At 41.0% G+C, this 21,697-nt stretch overlaps 1 protein-coding gene across 1 annotated transcript in view; it reads right to left on the reverse strand.

Moving 5' to 3' along the window:
• Positions 1 to 2,152: 2,152 nt before the first annotated feature.
• The window catches only part of retreg1 (reticulophagy regulator 1), a 67,625-nt gene continuing 48,080 nt past the window's right edge, over positions 2,153 to 21,697 (reverse strand). Inside the window, 7 exon segments of the mRNA XM_064942757.1 lie at positions 2,153 to 5,797; positions 5,800 to 5,939; positions 6,127 to 6,250; positions 9,099 to 9,169; positions 9,276 to 9,398; positions 10,728 to 10,812; positions 11,290 to 11,416. Coding sequence (XP_064798829.1) covers positions 5,414 to 5,797; positions 5,800 to 5,939; positions 6,127 to 6,250; positions 9,099 to 9,169; positions 9,276 to 9,398; positions 10,728 to 10,812; positions 11,290 to 11,416 — 1,054 coding nt within the window. The 3' untranslated portion in view covers positions 2,153 to 5,413.

The following is a 21,697-nucleotide window of genomic DNA, read 5'->3' on the forward strand; positions in this document are numbered from 1 at the left end:
ATCCTACATATAGCGTTTTACACGCTGACTTTTATTTTGAAGGCAAAATCCAAAACCAGAAGTCTTCATGTGGATAGGAGCCAGGCTGGTGTTGCATTCCTTGACCCTAATCACGTGCATAGTGTTTTCTTCATGAACTTGGAACTCTGCTACTTCATGACATTTTTAAAGCTCCTTTGCTAAATTCAAAACTACACTGCCACCAAGCGGTTTATTTGGGATATTGTTTGGGCATGTATGACAAAGTGAAAAGAAGCCTGTGTTAAAATCATCCTTTCTATTTGCAAGAAATCTGTTAAGCAAGACAACACAGAAAATAAATATACTTTTGGCCTTAATTAAAAATGACAGGTTTGGGTCAAATCCAATGCAACCCAACACAGAGTGAACCCTTCTGTATTTTCAAGCATTGTGTTGGCAGCATTATGTTATCGGTATGCTTGTTACTGGCAGTGACTGGGGGTTTGTCAGGATAAAAAAATATGAAAGGTGCAAAGCCCAGGTAAAAAGTTAGAGGATAGCCCGCGTCAGTCTTCTGAAAACCTAACCCTGTGATATAGTTTTATTTTTCAGCGGTACAATTACGCAAATGTTAATGCCAAAGACACAACAGAATGGCTTTCCAAGAGGAGTTGAGTGTTCTTGAGTGGTCCAGTCTCAGTCCTGACTTTTGTTTGAAAATTGCTGTCCTTCAATGATTCCCAACCATTTTTACTGAGCAATTTTGACAAAAACAATGGATATGTTGCACTAAGGGTTGTTAAAGTTGTTAGAATAGTATTCAAAATTATTCACAGCTGTAATGACTGCCAAATGTGCTTCCACCAATTATTAATTCAGGGGTGTCAAGACATTTTTTTTTTTTTTAATTATTGTTACTAATTCAGAAAATGTTCTATACATTTTCTTTCACTTGTGGACTAGGTTGTGTAGATCTGTGGGGGGAAAATCAAATTCAATCCCTTTTCAGATTTCATTTTAAGGCATCAAAATGTGAAGACTATGAGGGGAGGGACTTGCACTAGGCACCGTATAACAGTGGGAACCACACATGTAGAGATCATCCGTTGATCTACTCTGCGTCTCAAAGACACGGCGGTTGGAACCAAAAATCTAAAATTTGTCTCATCAGACCAAAGGACAGATTACCACCAGTCTAATGTCCATTGCTCGTGTTTCTTGGCCCAAGCTTGTCTCTTCTTCTTAATGTTGTCCTTTAGTAGTGGTTTCTTTGCAGCAATTCGACAATGAAGGCCTGATTCACGCAGTCTCTTCTGAACAGTTGATATTGAGATGTGTCTGCTACTTGAACTCTGTAAAGCATTTATTTGGTCTGCAATCTGAGGTGCAGTTAACTCTAATGAACTTATTCTTCAGCAAAGGTAACTCTGGGCCTTTCTTTCCTGTGGTGGTCCTCATGAGAGCCAGTTTCATCATAGCGCTTGATGGTTTTTGTGACTGCACTTGAAAGAACTTGCAAAGTTCTTAACATTTTGCAGATTGACTGACCTTCATGTCTTAAAGTAATAATGGACTTTCATTTCTCTTTGCTTATTTGAGCTGTTCTTGCCATAATATGGACTTGGTCTTTTACCAAATAAGGCTATATTCTGTATACCACCCCTACCTTGTCACAACAGAACTGATTAGCTCAAACACATTAAGAAGGAAAGCAATTCCACAAATTAACAAGGCACACCTGTTAATTGAAATACATTCCAGGTGACTACCTCATGATGTTATTTGAGAGAATGCCAAGAGTGTGCAAAGCTGTCATCAAGGCAAAGGGTGGCTACTTTGAAGAACCTAAAAAAAAATGTACATTTTAATTTGTTTAACACTGTTTTGGTTACTACATGATTCCATATGTGTTATTTCATAGTTTTGACGTCTTCACTATTATTCTACAATGTAGAAAATAGTACAAATAAAGAAACCCTGGAATGAGTAGGTATGTCCAAACCTTTGACTGGTACTGTATATATATATATATATATTTTTTTTTTTGTTATAGTATTTTGATATTCACTACTGCATTGTTGTGAATGGCTTGCAAGCTAAGCATTGTAGTGTACTTGACAAAAAAAACACAAATACAAGTTTATAGAAATGTGTGGCTTGTTCTGAGGAGAATTCACACAGAAATCACAAGGTGTTACATTTTCACACTTTATTAATAATATTCTTGATCATTTACATACAACTACATTTTGCTTATGCTTCACTTCAGACAAATAACTAACAACTCACAAGTGTGTAAGATGATCTTTCTAATGTGAAGAAACTATTGAGCAGTTTAAAGACACAGTTCAGTGGATTTGTCACTGTAAGGCAATCACATACTGCCATGATTTGACATGATAGCGAACAGAATGCATAATAACTCATGGCTATTGTTAATCAATAACTGGCTTGTTTAAACTCCTGATTATATGCTATATGTTCATATTCCGTGGTGTAAAATGCATATATTTGTCTTGACAGTCATAGCATATATTTAGAAAAAGGCAGGCTATAATGATGGAGAATCAAGAATTAATGGTTATTACACGTTGTCAATCTTGTTTTTAGCACAGGGGTTTATTATTGGCATATTCAATCTGATAACTTTTGTTTGGATAGTCCCAGTCGGTATTAGATAGAACGCAGCAGGCCCTGCCTGCCTGTTGGCAAAAAAAAACCTGTGGTTACCTAGGTTACCCCATTGGCTCACAGCAAAAACTTGACCTTTCTCTTGTTGTCTGCTTGTTTTAGTCAATTACAAAACTACATTTAAGAAAAGTACGTCTAAAGATTCATTTTTAACATTGCCTGCTCCCGAGCATTCTCACTACTTAGAAGAGCATATTATAGGAATTCCTTCATGCCCCTTTTCATTATGGTGCTAGCAGCCACGTGAGAGTGAGTGCTAGCTAGCTACGACCGAAACATTAAGCTAGCCAATACCAAAAACGCAAACAAATGGACTATACAGCTACAAGTAGCTACAAACAGACTATACTAAAGTTAAATGTCTTTATCTGTCATTAAATGTTTTCCACACACATAGCTACGTGTAGCCTACTTTGACACCGGGTCCCCACAATTTCCCACTCTCCGATGCCGAATAGCCTGAAGCCAAAGGGCTCTTCTCCCAGGCTCTATTTACCTACATGGGAGCATTGCGAACCGTAGGTCGGGATTTTTGACCTGGTTACTGCTTTTCGGCACAACAAAAAAATCTATGACAAAGTTGGCTCTTTTACATTGGGGGTCAATAGGAAATAATGTTTGTTTTCCCCAATTTGTGGTCAATTCCTCATGACATATTGAGCTCAGTTAGCCCTTCAACTTTACTCAAGAAGGCAAACATTAACTTCAAACAAATTACACAGTAACAATGGCAACTTGCAGCTGCATATCCCCACCTAAACATTTTGGGGTGAATTTTCTAAATGAACTCTTTGCGATCGACAGACAACCTCAATAATGTACCGTGCAAGCCGTTATGGTGAATCTTTCATGTCCAACGAAAGAGATCTTACATTCTGTTTGCATGACGTTTAAAACTGTCACTACTAAGTGATTATGTCCCAAGTGCCTAGTTGCATTGTCAAATAATAAGGTACAAGTACAAATAAAATGTGGAGCAACACTTTGCTTGAAGTGTAGAGAGCTATAACAGCTTTATAATACTGCGACCTGACTGACATGGATTCTGCCATAACACTAGTTTGTGACAACTGATGAAACATTCACAAGCAGAATGAATCAAGTGTTATTTCAGTTCAATTACTTTGTCCTGACAAAGTCACCAGACAAGGAAACATTGACAGGAAAAAAAGTCAGTGCCCAATGAACTTATAAATGGTTTGTCACAAAATTTTCAAAGAGAAATGACAACATTCTTGTGTCAGTCATATGTCAGCATCCCAGACAATGAACTTTAAAAGGATGTTCCACTCAAAATATAAGTTTGTATGTTAGATTTGAGAGGAATATCTCTTTTAGAAAAGTGTTACTGAACATCCGTTAAAGGTCAAAAGATTAGCATGCATAATATCGTGAGATCTATTGCATGTCGTAAAATGTGAAGTCCCTCACCTATATTATGGCTTCATGAACAATATACAAAATTAGAAAAACGAAAAGAAAAAAAAAAATACAAAATATAATTTTACTATTATCTGTCATCCCATTGTTGCATGTTCCAGTTAACTACAGGATTTGTTACCTTACTTGTGCTTCAGTAAGAACCAATATGCACAAACAGTATGGGTTTGAACAATTGGTTCCATTGTTAGCACAGATGATTGTCATCGTTGTCGTAGGTCTGGTCGAATTAAGCTGTACTGTAGATTAATGGGTGATGGAGTTGAATGGGCCCAATCGGCCAGTGTATGAATCTTGAAACTAAAGAAGGTTAAACCAAGGCCTCATACCCTTTATAGTGTTTCATTAAATTATGTTATGATAAATTGTAAGGTCTCCTCAGGAGACCTGTGTGTGTATTAACACCTGTTTTGAGTATAGTGCCCTTCAGACATCATCAGAAGGTGTCTGCGTTCAGACTCCTCCTATCTGGTTCTCTGAGAACACAATGCTGCCACAGACCTGATGAAACCAGCACCCTATCAGAAGATGCTTAAACGCGTTCACATTGTTATGACTCTATAGTTGTGATGAAAGGTCAAGTTTTGGTCAAACCCACTTCTGAGATTTTACTTGCTGATAAGATGGTTCCTGCTGTCAGAGTGGAGGTTAGATTTATTCAAATGTTGTTGCTAGGGAAAGTTATGTAAGGGGGATTGGGGAGGCTATGAGTTACAGGATCTCTTAGACACTTTGCAGAACTTGGGGAGAACTATCATATACTGTACTCTGCATTAACTTCTGCCTACAATTGTATTACTAAAATGAGTATTTTAATACTTAAACAAAAAGTCTGTGTTTCCTTTCCATTACTAATGTATGTTTGATAACTATATAGACCTGATCATCTGTTGAAGAAATTAACCAACAAAACACAAATTTAGTCCTTTTGGCAGCAAATCAGAAACACCACCACATTCCATTCCTACCCATAACTTTACTACAGGTTGATGATGTGAAAATCGATAAATAAAAGTCACAATCTCACCACACCAACACTGACACAGCCCCCTGACAACTCCACATCTCCAAACTCCTTATAGCATCATGCTTGCTGAACACTCCCTTCCTCTCGCTCTCGAACATATCGATCATGTAATGCAGGAGTATTCATTATTAGTACAACTGGAACAAGAATGCAACACCATATTGTTTCGCCAAACCCCCAGTCTCTGCACCCCTATCCTTTCCACCCCCCAAACAAGGCCTCTCTCTGTCTCCATGTGCCCTCTACCCTCTAACCCCATACTAGACCTGCACCACATCCTCCTGACACCTCTAATCAATGGCGGCCCAGGAGTTTTGAAAAGAAGCCACTGGAAGAAGACAATGATTTTTTGGGCTCTTTGGCCGCCACTGCTGCGCTCGCCCCAAGGCCCAGCTCCCCTTCCAGCTGCTCCAGCTCGGACTGGTCCAGCAGCTCAAATTCCTCCACATCGCTGTCCGATGACGACTCCTCTGCCAGGTCCAGGGGCAGCAGTGTCGTGGGGTTGGGGAACAGCAGGGACCTGGGGTGAGGGTCTGTGGGTATGGTGCTACCGATGGCGGCCTCCAGCCTCTCCTGAATGACAGCGGTGGCGGCGGCTGCAATGACATTGCCTGCCATCTTGTGGACAAACTCCATGGCCTGGGTGGAAGGGTCCCCCTGGAGGGGGGCACGGACCCCCCCTTGGCTCTGCTGTGCTGGGGTTGGGGAGGGGGGGTGGGTAGGCCGATGCTCAGGTCGTCATCGTCCTCCCCATTGGTGCCGTTGTCCAAGGAGGGGAATTCCGGGAGGCCCCCTATGAATAGTTCTTCTCTGTCTAGGTCTACAGGAAAATTAAAACCACCATGTTGTTAATGTGAATTACAGTTACTTTGTATTATAGGGTGACATTGAGTTGACAAAAACGATCACACAATTGAAAATACTTGTCACGACACTTGATCGTAAATGTTTGGATTATTGCATATGTACTCACAATGGAATACACACACACACACAGTAACACTCACCATCTGAGTTCTCAGTCTGGGGCGTATGTCCCTCAGACAGGTTAAATGTTCCGTTGTCTGTCCACGTCACATCAGAGGCCTCTGTATCCGATATCGACATCTCCTTACAAACTGTGGAGTCCAACTGTTGCAAGTAACAGTAACATTATTAGGACCTTGCTTTTTTTCTGGGTAATGTTCGGTAGGACATTTTCTTTTGGAAACAGAAAGTTACTTCCTGAACAGTCAAATAAGAATACATACAGTACAGTGGTTTGTCCTTTAAAAGTTGCAGCGTACTGCAGCACAGCTTGCGTGGTGCCGTAGAATTCTATGGCATGTTATTTAAGTGCCAACCACTGGTACCATTAATGCCAGTTCGTGCTGGTTTGACCACCAGAGGGCATCTTTGAAAAGCATTTGGTAGCCTTCAAAAGAGGCTGTACTAGAGATTTTAAAACCTTTTTTTGTAACATAGTATATGGGACTGATTAAGACATTTTGCTTAATTCATTTTATTAATATTATGGTGTTTCTATTTAAATTAAAACGAAAAACCCTCTGGGTTTCCGTTAGGATGAAACGGAAAAAATGGTGCTGTACAACGTGATGGTCGGGAGTAGGCTACAGTACTTGGCTATTTAGCTAAAGAATTCCCCCGTGTCATGCGGGCACGCGGGAGACCGGTTTTCAATTCCCCGATGGGCAGGAAGGAGTTGGCTGTCGTTGTAAATAATAATTACTTCTTATTAACTGACTTGCTTAGTTAAATAAAGGTTACACTAAGAGCATAACATTTTTACACCATAATTATAGTCTAACCAATACCCAAAAGGAGATTCAGTCAAAATAAAAATCTCATTGATTTATCAAGACCAGTCCCCATGCTTGTCTCAGAGCAACGTGAAACGGTGCTAAAATAGTTGAAGGCTATTGCTTCAAATCCTATTGCTTCTAACTTCAATATGCTTTTTAAATAAACAAGACCTACACCACTTTTAACAGCATGTTACTCAACACTAGTGAGACTCATGTTGCCTACGGTAGGTCTATAGTATATCGAAAAACATGACGTGACTCTCCACCAATGATTACATATAGAGGATTCTAATTTAAAACCAATCTGTAGAAACGCATTTTGTATTGCGATGCGGTGATTTAGACAGCTGCGCCACTGGGGAGGCCCCAAGTATCAAAATACAGAGAGGTGTTGGTAAAGGTATATTGTCCTGCTAATAGCCCATTATGGGCTATTATAATACTGTACATGGTGTCAAAGTAAGGATAACCAAAACATTTCTTTATTAAAAACTATCAGAAAGAATGTTAGTACTTATTTATTTTGATCCAAAGCCATGAATGAGTGAGCCACTCAGCTTTATGTAGGTGCCGCTATATGACCGTTCCATCAACATAATATATAACAATATTTTGGAGGTTATTTCATGAAAAATAAAAAAAATTGAGCAATTGTAATCTGAATAAAGATTGCAACCAATCACGGCCGGTTGTGACACAGCCAATGTAACTGAAGAAATACATTTGACGATAGAATTCTCCCCCTACCCTCCTTTTAGAAAAGTCTATTGTCCAGTTACCTGCTAATAGCCATAATGGCGCTTTACAACATGACTGTGTGTATTTGAAAGAGTGTTTTCCAGTAAGAAACAATTTGCTTACCTTCATTAGCCTACTTTGTTCCAATATTTCTGTAATTCAGTGACATTCCCATAGTAATTCGTTATTGGTCCCTAACTAAATAAACATTGGCATTTTGAAAGAGTATTTTTATCATTATTTTATTAACGAAAGCATAGATGCCATTATTAGTTACATTGTTTTGAACCTCGCGCTTTCAGTGTGCCACTCGGGAGCCATTACCAATATGACCAATGTATATTGTCCTGCTAATAACAGGGTTAATAATATATCTGTGAAAATATCCAACAGGCTTTTATATAATTCTAAATAATAATAATAATTATTATTAGCTTTGTTTAAAAATATTTTGGAGATTATTCATTTTCAAATAATGTAAAATGAGCGAGAAAAAGGCCATTCTTGAACATGGGGTGAGACATTGTTACTAATTTGTAAATAAAGCCAGTTTGTTATTTAGAATGATTTATGTTTTTAGAGGGAGAGAAACCAAAAACCTACAGTCATCTCATGGGTCTCCCAGTCAAGGTCAGCACGGGTATTGAACCAGCATCTGTAGAGTGTCTTAGACCATTGCGCCACTCAGGTGCTGTACAACGTGACCGGTCGTGAGTGGGCTACACTACTACAGTAAGAACAAAATAATCCTAACAAAATAAAATAATAAAAACCTAGTGTAACAACAGTTTTAGAAAGTAATACTGAAGTTGTGAACAATTATCAGTATCTATTTAGGTTTATGTCGCCCATTCATTGTCAGTTAGAGACACAGTAGGACCCAAAAGCATAATCAGTGCTCTAACTCCCCCTTATGCTGGTCTGGAGCAATGGTGGTGACACAAGGTACCGTACTAAACCACAAATTACATCCAAGTCCCGTGGTGTAAACAAATTACAATGTGCTGCAGCATAATCACAAAACTTTTGGTGAAGCAACCACTGTATGTACTTTTCCTTTGTACAACATTTGCTACGATGTGCCCTTCTGAACCTGGCCTGGTAAAACTGTAGTCCCTTTTCCTTGTCAGGTCACATGGTCATAATTAGGGCCCAGAGTCAGGTGACGAGGTCATAACTCGGGACCAGAGTTTTTTGTGGCTAGATTATCTGGGTCATGATCAGTAGGGCACCCCATAGCCAAATGTTTTGACATCTGTGTTCTTATTGGACATGATCTGGTAGAACCTTCCCAGTTCAAAAATGGTTCCTTCCTTCTTGATCCCTTTACAACTAACTAACCCCACTATTGCGAAACCCAGATATAGATCAGGAGCATTGAATTTCAATGATTGTCAACAAATGTCTAATTAGATTACAGCAACGGATGAACCAACCTTGGGGAAAAGGGAGGACAGATCGGCTTCAATACTCTCCCGGTCAGCTTGTGCCAGAAGGAGTCTCTTTTCTGAAACAAAAAACACAGAATAAAACATCTGTGGACCTGTTATTATTGTGTGTGCATGTGTGTGTGTGTGTGTGTGTGTGTGAGCGATCATGGAGTGGTTAGTCACCATGATTCTCTCTGATTTTCTGAAGGAATCTTTCCAGTCCGAAGTCCAGCTTCTGCAGAACTGGCTTCATCCACAACCCAAAGTCATGCGCTGTCATCAGTGGCCACAGGAAGATGCCCAGCACTAATAGAGGGAGACCGGGGGGGGGGGGGGAGAATATGGGGGCGACATAGTTAACAGATTGAGGAGCTAGGGCTGTTACGGAGATCGGATTACCGCCACAACGGCAGTCACGAGTCATGGTTTCAATCAAATTCCACGTGACCGCATTATCAGTGTTATTAGGCTTCTACCAGCTCTGATGCTGCTGATGGTCATTAGTAGCCTACAAAACTTGCTAACTGCCTGGTACTCAGCACTCTATTGTCCCTCTAATTATTCTGACATCAATGCAAATGTATCAAAAATCTAAACAAACACTTCATAAGAGCCCATGAGCTCATGCTGCACAACATTCCTGTAGGCTATGCAATTGCGTGAGAAAACAGAGTGATGGCCTCTATTAAAAAGGGGAGTATCCCATCAGCTATCTATAGGCTAGGCCTACATTATTTATTTCAAAACTTTCCCAATATTAAGCACATTGCTTGTCTTTACAACAGGAGTACAATATTAGCCTACCTGGCTGGCATGAAAATGAACCATGGAAAAGTGTCTTCCATTCACTATTTAAGTGCATGATAATCGTCCATTCTAAATCAAAACTAATTTCACACATATACTAAATAAAATATGTAAAGGCAAGATTCATTCTTGCATCTGGAAAACGGCACCGGGTGCAGATGACCACAGGATAAATCCAAATTGGCTTATGGTGCCCCCCAATCTGCATGGGAGAGTTGGAACCAGCCTTGACTAAGCATTCTTAGTGTATATAAGAAACAGCATTGTCTGTAAAGGTTAGACTCTATAGGTCCAATACTCAAAGGTGTTGGGTCGACCAGCCTCAGTATTGCAATAATTAATTCATATTGAAAAAATATGATCGTTTGAAGAAATTACAAAGTCTCTCTTACTTGATTAGAATATTCCACCACACTAGCGTGTATCCTCCGAGGTATTTAGAGAGCTGAATATTTCGTTTTTGGAGTCATTAGTAAGCCATTGGACAAAGCACTTCACTTGCATACTTCAAGAGAATGATAAATCAGCAGTAATAAATTCATCCTTTAAAATAGTGAATCAATATCATAGGATGAAGCAAAGATACTGCATGTCAAATGTTAACCACCAGAGTTCAGCAGAATTGGAGGAGGACAATTTATTGAATGTCAACTTCTTCCTAAAGCTGGGTTCACGAGTTGTAACATTCCACTAAAGACATTTCATAATCTCAACTAAAGTGATGATACATCAGTTTGAATCAACACATTCTCCAGATTATTTTGTGCCTTACATATTAGCCAACTAGCCAATGCTAGTTGTCCAAAGATGGTGATCCCAACAACTTACCTAAAACATATAAGATGAGAACACCTGGAATGTAGCGTCCTAAGACAGCCAAAAAGGTGCACAAACTGCAGACCAGCAAGCAAAACTAAGATGGGGAAGAAGGAAAGAGAGCAACATTTATTAGGTTGCAACCAGGGCCGGCTTCAGCTTTTTGGGGGCCCTAAGCAAGATTTGGTCAGATCTGAGTAAGAAGGACTAACAAAATCAACGTGGGTCCCCTGGAGGTTGGGGCCCCTGGGCACATGCCCTGCGTGCCAGGTCAGTATTTGGCCATGATTACTACAGGTTTAGCTAGCTCGCTAAAAATTGTTAGTTGACATGGCTAATTGAGTGACTGTCAGTGACTGATATAACAAGATAAAAACATTGCTGCAAGGATGAGGAGAGAAGGGACTCAAGTTTTATAATTGATTTAGAACTTGACATACAATGCAGGAGTCGGACTGCATCTAAGGTAAATTGAGTTTATCAATCATACTTTTCAATTTGGATTAAAGGCAAATACTGAATATCCAGTCATATAAAATAATGCATCAGGCATTACAAACCACATTTGCCTCACCTTGCCTGGATTCTGCTGCTTGAAGGAGGAGGTCTCCTGCAGAAAGAGCTTGAAGCTCGTCCAGGAGTCTGTGACCTGTAGCCCAGCTCCAGATCTGCTGTCCTGGCCCGCATCAATGATCTCCCAGCTAGAGTCAGAGAGAATTAGAATTATCCATCACAGGTGACCACAAGCACAGCCTCTTTTCTCATGCTAACAATGTTGTAAAACCATCCTGTGACTTCCCTGGTTAAATAAAGGATGAGTAAAATAACATAAAAAAAGCCACATCTGGCATCAGGAGTTTTGTAGCATGTCAGTACCATATATTATATTTGTTGTTGGCACAGTCATAGAAATGTATCAAACCAACATCACAGAGTTGAATCAGTAGCATGTGGGTCATATGAGCACCCCTTCTAGAAACAGTTGTAAAGGGAAGGTTAGCACCCCAACATGAGAACTGTATCATACTCCATTTGGGCTATCATTAGATCATCACATGCTCTAGTATATACTATAAGGTTTGGGCGGCAAGTAACGTAGCGTTTAAGAGCATTGGGCCAGTAACAAAAAGGTCACTGGTTCGAATCCCCGAGCTGACGACAAAAAAAAACAGTCAAAGGCACTTAACCCTAATTGCTACTGTAAGTCACTTTGGATAAGAGTGTCTGCTAAATGACTAAAATTTACATGTCATCAAAGGTGACTTCATAGGCCCTACAGTCACATGCTTTACTGCTACGACATGCCAGGATATGGAGCTGGGGGCCTTGGGATCTGTCAGAATGTAAATGGTGGACAGTGCCGACTCGCAGAAACTAGGGTAACCCCCATTGATTCCAGCTCAACTCAACATAAATAGCAGGCCAATTTGTAATATGTTTCAGGGTATTTTACAAAGCAGCTAGCATGCTAATAGATCATTTCAGGTAACAACACTGGTAACAAATGACCCTCGAAGTCTGACAGAGACATTGTCATGGTGCATAAGAGCAAAGATTGAGTTTGTTCTTTGCTCTTTTGCACCATGAAAATGCCAACCTTACACTTCAAGGGTCATTTGCAGGGTCAGTAGTTACCGTGATTTGAAAACCAGCATTGTTATTGGAAATTAGCTGTTAGCATGCTAGCTGCTTTGTAATTCACCATGAGATGTAGTCCCAATCGGCCTTTGCTGCTATTTATGTTGTTGAGCTGTAACCCTTGTGACCCTAGTTCGAGCTGAAGCCATAGTTCATGTTTGTTTTTCTGACTCTGTGCAAAAATACAATCAATCTCACTAAAAATCTGGGATTATGATTTCATTTGTAACTTTTCTTCAACAATGTGCGACTAGTAATGCATTGCTCAGTTTACTTAAAGTAGCAATCAACAGTTGAAACAATAACAGTGTTTTCCCCGCTCCTGTTTCGGTAAAAAGCTGAGGGATGGAGCTTGAGAAATGTAACCACTCAAATTCATAGACAGAGCTATGGATGCAAGGACTGACCATCCATGTAGAATGTATAGTTTTAATCATGTTTTGAGGCTATATAGTGTTTGTTTACATTTATTTAGTTGACAAACAGTAAAACAAGCTAAAACAATGTTCTGATGGGGTACGACAGTTGAACTAAGCTCATGAGCTTAAAGAATCAATGTGTACATATCATATCTTTTTAAGTCCAAAAATGGGCTGATTACCCCTTTAAACAAATAATCGCCACCTTATAACACACATTGCTGAAGAATATACACACATTGCTGAAGAATATACACACATTGCTGAAGAATATACACACATTGCTGTAGTTGTTACAGGAAATGAGCCGTTAACATTCTAGCTGCTCTGTAAATTAGTTTGGTTCAGTGCCTAGAGGGTTGAATACATCAGTGAAGGTAAAGGTGAGTTTTTCTTTGATGTGTAACAAAATGAATAATGTTTGAGTAGAGAGAGTTGGGGAAGGGGATGAGCAGTAGAGCAAACTTATGTTTGTTTGTGTCGCATAAAAACATAGGGAAGTAAGTAGGGCTGTTGTGGTGACCATATTACCGCCACACCGGTATGAAGGCAGTCAAATTCCACGGTAATTAGGCTTCTTCAAGCTCTGATGCTGCAGATGGTCATTAGTAACCTACAAAACTTGCTACCTGCCTGGTACTCGTCGATGCAAATGTAATCAAAAATCTAATCAAACACTTCATGAGAGCCCGTGTTGCGCAACATTTCTACAGGCGTTGAAATTGTAGGAGAAAACGAGGATCCCATCAGCTTTCTATTGGCTAGCCCGTCTATATTTATTTCTCAACCTTCCTAATATTAAACAAATTGCTTATCTTTACAACAGGAGTATAGCCTACCTGACTAGCATGAAAATGAACCATGCGGAAAAGCGTCCCCCATTTGCTATTTAAGTGCATAGATGACATGTATTTTTCTCCTGCCCCTGTTTCAAGACAGGTGCATGATAATGGTCCATTCTAAATCAAAACAAATTTCACACATTTATTATTTAGTATATGTAAAGACAAGATAAATAAATAATAGTCTGATGGGTGACAATATTAGCTTATCACTTGTGAATGATATATTATCACTTGTGAATGATGCCCAGCATAAGAAACAATGCCTTTTTTTTGCGACTTTATCGAATCATAGCACACCTCATGTAGCCTAGCCCATAGGCCTATATGTTTTAATAAAGTGGCCAAATAACTTCTTAAAATTAAGCACATTCATCCACTTTGCAAGGGGTATAGAGCCTAACTGGCAGTGTGTGAGTTTCAAGTTGTCACCATAAAAATGCACCTTCATAATAAAAGCATGTGTGATGCCGGTGGTAAGCTAATATTGTCACCCATGAGACTATTCTTTATTTATCTTGTCTTTACATATACTAATTAATAAAGGATTGCATTTGCGGTCACTTTTGATAATGGTGTTTTCTACTAATGGAACATTCGCGTTTATAGCATTTTACCATGTGTGCATTGCTGCGCTTATAATGTGTAGAAATAACCTAATAGTTTATCAACATTTTAAGCGAAACGTTCTGATCTGTTGTGTCAGCCACATTGCATCAAAAAGTTTTTTTTTTATGCTAGTGGTTGTATTAATTTGGGATCTATCGCATCCCACAACTGTCCCAGACTATGTTTGGAATATTTATTTTTCGCACAGAATAGAATGGGTCGACTTTTGTACTATGGGGGATAGTAGATTGACATAGGCTAGTGGTTTCGTTGTTCATTAGGTCTACTCGTCTTGTTGGTTGATGATGTGGAATGTGGAACGTTCATTCAGTATCTTCAATATGCACCTCAGAATTGGATAAGGATGCGCGCAAATTGCGTCCCCGATGTGTCTGTCTTCACTTGTAGCCTGTGAGAAAGACCCGATCACATGACGGAGAGCCATGTGAGTGCGAAATGCTTCGGATTGCGGAGCACACTCAGGTAGAAGGGCACAAAGCAGCACTCCGGGCCTCAAAAGGCATGGAGTTTTTTAGGCATTACGGCCATAAAGGGGATGACGCTGTGAAATTTGAGGCATTATCAAGTGCTTGTCAAATTGTGAATGAGACGCTATTGGAGTGTGTACAGCCTGCGCAAAAAAAACTAAGCAGGTCTCATGTATTTCAAGTGACTTTTTTCAAATCATCATTAGAGTCGCATCATGCAGCCTTACAATGTATTACAAATCAAAACATACAGCTCAATGTTTGTAGAACAACTAAAGTTGCATGAATAACTAAATTAAGCATATAGGAGGACCTATATCTTTGTTAACCGCTCAACACATAATAGCAGCACGTGCACACTCCCTCAAATTGTGGAGAACATATTTATATTTTATTCAGCTGTGTTCAATTGTATTTTTCATACTATAAAATAATGCCACGGAATTATAAGTAAATGTTGTCTGCTAAATGAACTAGTGTAGCCCACAGCCATATGGCATAGCCACATCAGGACAACTCAGAGTATGCTATTTTAGTATGCTATCTAACTTGTGGGATACAGTCAATTTTGGCATGACACTGGTATTGGCATGCACCACTGACCCTGCACTGTACATAGTCAGCATACACACTGAAGGTACTCTCTGGTGATACCAACTGCTGGTGCATAAGGACAGTGACAAAGGGACTATATCTGTGGGTCAACTTTCAACGGGGTCAGTGTTGGACAGCTAGAATTGGGGGGTGTCAGATGGGGGCTTGTCAGATTAAATAACAATGGCAAAATTTAAGTTTAAAGTGTTGGCGGAGGCCGCATGTCTTGTGAAAGCAGCTGTCCTGGACACCGGCAGTGTGAAATTCCTTACAGTCACCATCAAGATCTGGTTGCGCCCCAGAACAGGCAGATTCTCTATTGACAGGTCGTCATTGTAAATAAGAATTTGTTCTTAATGCACTTAAGTGTATAAATAAAAGGGGATTTCTTTTAAATAAATCATCCTTGCCACTTAACACTGCTTTGAGGCTCCCGCCTTAATTTAAAAGTGGGTAGTCAGAAATGTCTTCATTCAATAAGTATTAAAGTATGTGGACACCTGCTCGTCGAACATCTCATTCCAAAATCATGGGCATTAATATAGAGATGGTTTCCTCTTTGCTGCTTTAACAAACTCTACTATTCTGGGAAGGCTTTCCACTAGATGTTGGAACATTGCTGCTAGGACATGCTTCCGTTCAGCCACAAGAGCATTAGTATGGTCAGGCACTGATGTTGGCCGATTAGGCCTGGCTCGCAGTAGGCGTTCCAATTCGTTCCAAAGGTGTTCGCTGGGGTTGTGGTCAAGGCTCTGTGCAGGCTAGTCAAGTTCTTCCACACCGATCTCGACAAACCATTTCTGTATGGACCTCACTTTGTACACAGGAGTCTTGTCATGCTGAAACAGGAAACAGCCTTCCCCAAACTGTTGCCACAAAGTTGGAAGCACAGAATCGTCTAGAACAGTGGTTCCCAACCTTTTTTGGGTTCTGTACTCCTAAAACACTTTGACTTGCCTGATGTACACCCTCATGCGTTTGCAACCGGCGTGATTCCTAGATTTGCTGTAAATTTGATAAAAAGGTGGTTGACGCACCCAGTCAAGTTTGGCAGACATAGTTTCAATGTCAGGGAAGTTGGAGTTGAACTCACTGTTGAGTTTAGGTAAATGGGAGCTTACTATTTGCACTATTGTCAACATCACCTGTTAAAGAGGTGTAAAGCTTGTGAAAACAACTTACTTCCCCATCTTCACATTTCCTCTCCCAGAGTTTGAACTTCTTCATGAATCAACACACTTTGTCAAACATTTTTAGGATGTGTGTGTCTACCTTGCAGAGTTCGCTTAACACATCAGCAAGATTGGCAAGGCAGGATCTCCAGTCTATGTCCTCAAACACAGACACAAGGGGGTGTGACTGCTCAGACAGAAAATCACTTAGTTCGGCACGCAGCTCAAAAAAGCCGCTAGCATTTCCCTCTGGATAGCCAATGGACATCGGTGTGAAGCCGTAGCTGCTTGTGTTCAATCCCGCTGTCATCACAGAGCCTTTCAAACAATCGGTGATTCAGAAGCCTGGACTTGATAAAGTGAATCACTTTCACTTTGTCCTTCAAAACATCATGTAACTCAGGACTCATTCTCTTGCTAGCCAAGAATGTCACTCTCCCAGGCATTGATACAGCATGATCTGTGCACACAGGAAAACAGGATACCTAATCCAGATAGTGCTCTGAGAAAAAGCTGTCAATAACGTGAAACACATCCTCACCTGTAGTTCTCCCCGTTAGCTTCTTGCAGAACAGAATATGCTCATTCATTTCCAAAATGTCTTTGCATTGCACAAACGCAATCAACTGGGCTTCCCCACTGACATCAGTCGATTCGTCAAACTGCAGAGAAAATGGGCCGGAATTATTCGTTTTTTCACCAATTGATAAATAATATCAACGCCCATTGTCATCGTCCCTACGGCACACAGTGTTATATGACAATGGTACAGACTTCAGTTCATCAGCATCATAGTTTCTGTGAGGATAACCGCAGCAGGCACTCTAGTGCATGGAGCAAAGTATCACGTGCACTTGGCATGAGCAAAGGATCAAACATTGAGCCAACGGGCCGGCGATCATCCAGAGGCCAGAGACAGAGCATTGCTCACACCCCAAAAGTAAAGTAAAAAACTAGGCCTATAAAATAACTAGAGATTTCACACCAGTGACCTCAGTAAATGTTTTTCTGCCTATTCAAATTTAATTAAATATATTTTTTGTGGGGTAATATTTTTCCTTCACATTTTTGAAAATCTTCCCACATACCAACTGGTCTAGAATGTGAATGTATCCTGTAGTGTTAAGATTTCCCTTCACTGGAACTAAGGGGCCTAACCCGAACCATAAAAAACAGTCCCAGACCAATATTGCTCCTCCACCAAACTTTACAGTTGGCACTATGCATTGGGGCAGGCAGTGTTCTCCTGGCATCCGCCAAACCAAGATTTGTCTGTCAGAATGCCAGATGGTGTGAATTAGATGGCGCCAACTGAGATGGCGCCAACAGAGATGGTCGCCTCGCTTCGAGTCCTTAGGAAATTATGTATTTAGTTGTTTTTATGTATTATTTCTTACATTGTTCGCCCAGAAAATCTTAAGTGTTATTACATACAGCCGGGAAGAACTATTGGATATAAGAGTGACGTCAACTTACATTACGACCAGGAATACGACTTTCCCGAAACGGATCCTTTGTTCAGACCACCACCCAGGATATTGGATCTAACCCCAGAGGCCAACCCAAACCAACGTCGCCGCAGAAGGGGTAGATGGAGTGGCCTCCTGGACAGACTTCGGAGGCGTGCACACCACTCCCCACTTCTAAGTATATTACTCGCTAAGGACAACAAGATGGACGAAATTAGGGCAAGGGTAGCCTTCCAGAGAGACAGAGATTGTAATTCTGTTTCACGGAAACATGGCTCTCTCGGGATATGTTGTCAGAGTCGGTACAGCCACAGGGTTTCTTCATGCGTCGCACCGACAGAAATGAACATCCCTCTGGTAAGAAGAAGGGCGAGGGTGTATGCTTCACGATTAACGACTCATGGTGTAATCATAACAACATACAGAAACTCAAGTATTTTATTCACCTGACCTAGAATTCCTTAAAATGAAATGCACATTATCTCCCAAGAGAATTCTCTTCGATCATCATCACAGTCGAGTATATCCCCCCAAGCAGATACCACGACGGCCCTCAAGGAACTTCACTCTATGTAAACTGGAAACCATATATCCTGAGGCTGCATTTATTGTAGCTGGGGATTTTAACAAGGCTAATTTGAGAACAAGGCTACCTAAATTCTTTCAGCACATTGACTGGAGCATGAGCGTAGGAAATACACTGCTACTCTAACTTCTGCAATGCATAAAACCCCCTCCCCCACTCTCCCTTCAGCAAATCCGATTACGACTCCATTTTGCTCCTACGGTCCTACAGGCAGAAGCTCAAACAGGATGTACCCGTGACTAGAACCATTCAACACTGGTCTGACCAATCGGAATCCACGCTTCAAGATTGTTTTGATCATGCCGACTGGGAAATGTTCCGGGAAGCCTCAGAGAATAACATTGAATTATACGCTGACTAGATGAGTGAGTTTAAAAGGAAGTGGATTGGAGAAGTTGTACCCACTGTGACCATTAAAACCTACCCTGACCAGAAACCATGAATAGATGGCGGTATTCACGCAAAACTGAAAACGCGAAGCACCGCATTCAACGATGACGATTGAAACGATGACTTGGAGTATAAACAGTATAGTTATTCCCTCCCAAGTCAATCAAATGTTGGGACAAAGTGGAGTCGCAATTCAATGGCTCAGACACGAGACGTATGTGGCAGGGTCTACAGGCAATTACGGACTGCAAAAGAAAAAACAGCCACGTCACGGACATCGACGTCTTGCTTCCAGACAAACTAAAAACACATTCTTTGCCCACTTTGAGGATAATACATGGCCACCGACGCAGCCTGCTACCAAGGACTGCCGGCCCACCCCTCCTTCTCCGTGGCCGACGTGAGTAAGACATTTAAATGTGTTAACCCTTGCAAGGCTGCTGACCCAGACGGCATCCCTAGCCACGTCCTCAGAGCATGCGCAGATAGCTGGCTGGTGTGTTTACGGACATATTCAATTGCTCCCTATCCAGTCTGTGGTCTTCACATGCTTCAAGATGGCCACCATTGTTCCTGTACCCAAAAAGGCAAAGATAACTGAACAAAATGAAGATCACCCAATAGCACTCACTTCTGTTATCATGAAGTGCTTTGAGAGACTAGTCAAGGATCATATCACCTCCACCTTACCTGCCACCCTAGACCCACTTCAGTTTGCATACCGCAAAATTTCCCCTTCGCTGATCCTCAACACTGGGGCGCCACAAGGGTGCGTGCTCAGCCCCCTCCTGTACTCCCTTTTCACCCCTGACGGCGCGGCCATGCACGCCTCCAACTCAATCATCAAGTTTGCAGACGACACAACAGTAGTGGGCTTGATTACCAACAACGACGAGACAGGGAGGAGGTGAGTGCACTCAGAGTAGGGTGTCAGGAAAACAACCTCGCACTCAACATCAACAAAGGAGATGATTGTGGACTTCAGAAAACAGCAGAGGGAGCACCCCCCAATCCACATCATGGGACAGTAGTGGAGAAGGTGGAATGTTTTAAGTTCCTCGGCGTACACATCACGGACAAACTGAAATGGTTCACCCACACAGGAGGTTAAATAAATTTGGCTTGTCACCTAAAACCCTCAAACTTTTATAGATGCACAATTGAGGTCATCCTGTCGGGCTGGATCACCACCTGGTACGGCAACTGCACCGCCCTCAACCGCAAGGCTCTCCAGGGGGTGGTGCGGTCTGCACAACGCATCACCGGGGGCAAACTACCTGTCCTCCAGGACATATTACTGCACTGTCGGACATAGAAGCTGAAGAATTTCGCTACACTTGCATTAACATCTGCTAACCATGTGTATGTGACCAATAAAACTAGATTTGATTGCTGTAGTGTGATTCATCACTCCAGAGAATGCGTTTCCAATGCTCCAGAGTCCAATGGGGGCGAGCTCTACACCACTACAGCCAACGCTTGGCATTGCACCTGGTGATCTTAGGCTTTTGTGCGGCTACTTCACCATGGAAACCCATTTCATGAAGCTCCCGACAAACAGTTCTTGTGCTGACGTTGCTTCCAGAGGCAGTTTGCAACTGAGGACAGGATTTTTACGCGTTGCGTGCTTTAGCACTCGGCAGTCCCGTTCTGTGAACTCACTTCCCGGCTGAGCCGTTGTTGCTCCTAGACAATTCCACTTCAGAAAAACAGCACTTACAGTTGAACGGAGCAGCTCTAGCAGGGCAGAAAGTTTTACGAACTTACTTGTTGGAAAGGTGGCATCCTATGATGGTGCCATGTCGAAAGTCAATGAGCTCTTCAGTAAAGCCAGTGTTTGTGTGTGAAGATTACATGGCTGTGTGCTTGATTTTATACACCGGTCTGCAACAGGTGTGGCTGAAATAGCCAAATCCTCTAATTTGAAGGTGTCCACATACTTTTGTATATTGGTATATCTCTAGCTGTCATAATAAACTGGGGATGGATCAACTACATTGTAGTTACGCCAGAATAACCTAATTGACAGAGTGAAAAGAAGCTTGTACAGAATAAAAATATTCCAAAACATGCATACTGTTTGCAACAAAGTAATACTGCAAAAAATGTGTCAAAGCAATTCACTTTTTGTCCTGCATAGTGTGTCATGTTTGCAGCAAATACAATAACTGAGTACCACTACATATTTTCAAGCATAGTGGTGGCTGCATTATGTTATGGGCATGCTGATAATCGTTCAGGACTGGGGAGTTTTAAAGGATAAAAAAAAAGAAACTGAGCTAAGCACAGGCAAAATCCTAGAGGGAAACAAGGACAATAACCCAAAGCACAGGGCCAAATCTACCCCTGGAGTTGCTTACCAAGAAGACAATGAATGTTCCTGAGTGGCCGAGTAACAGTTTTGACTTAAATCTACAGTGCATTCGGAAAGTATTCAGACCCCTTTGACTTTTTATTTTGTAACTAATGCCGTATTATAAAATTGATTAAATTGTTATTTTTTTTCTCATCAATACCCCATCACGACCAAGCAAAAAACAGGTTTAGAAATTTTTGCAAATCTAATTAAGATGTAAAAAAAATTGAAATATTACATTTATATACTTTTTCAGATCAATTACTCAGTACTTTGTTGAAGCACCTTTAGCAGCGATTACAGCCTCAAATCTTCTTGGGTATGACGCTGCAAGCTTCACAAACCTGTATTGGGGGAGTTTCTCCCAATCTTCTCTGCAGATCCTCTCAAGCGCTTTCAGGTTGGATGGGGAGCATTGC

Source organism: Oncorhynchus masou, chromosome 3 (genome assembly GCF_036934945.1).
Source record: "Oncorhynchus masou masou isolate Uvic2021 chromosome 3, UVic_Omas_1.1, whole genome shotgun sequence".
NCBI lineage: Eukaryota > Metazoa > Chordata > Actinopteri > Salmoniformes > Salmonidae > Oncorhynchus > Oncorhynchus masou.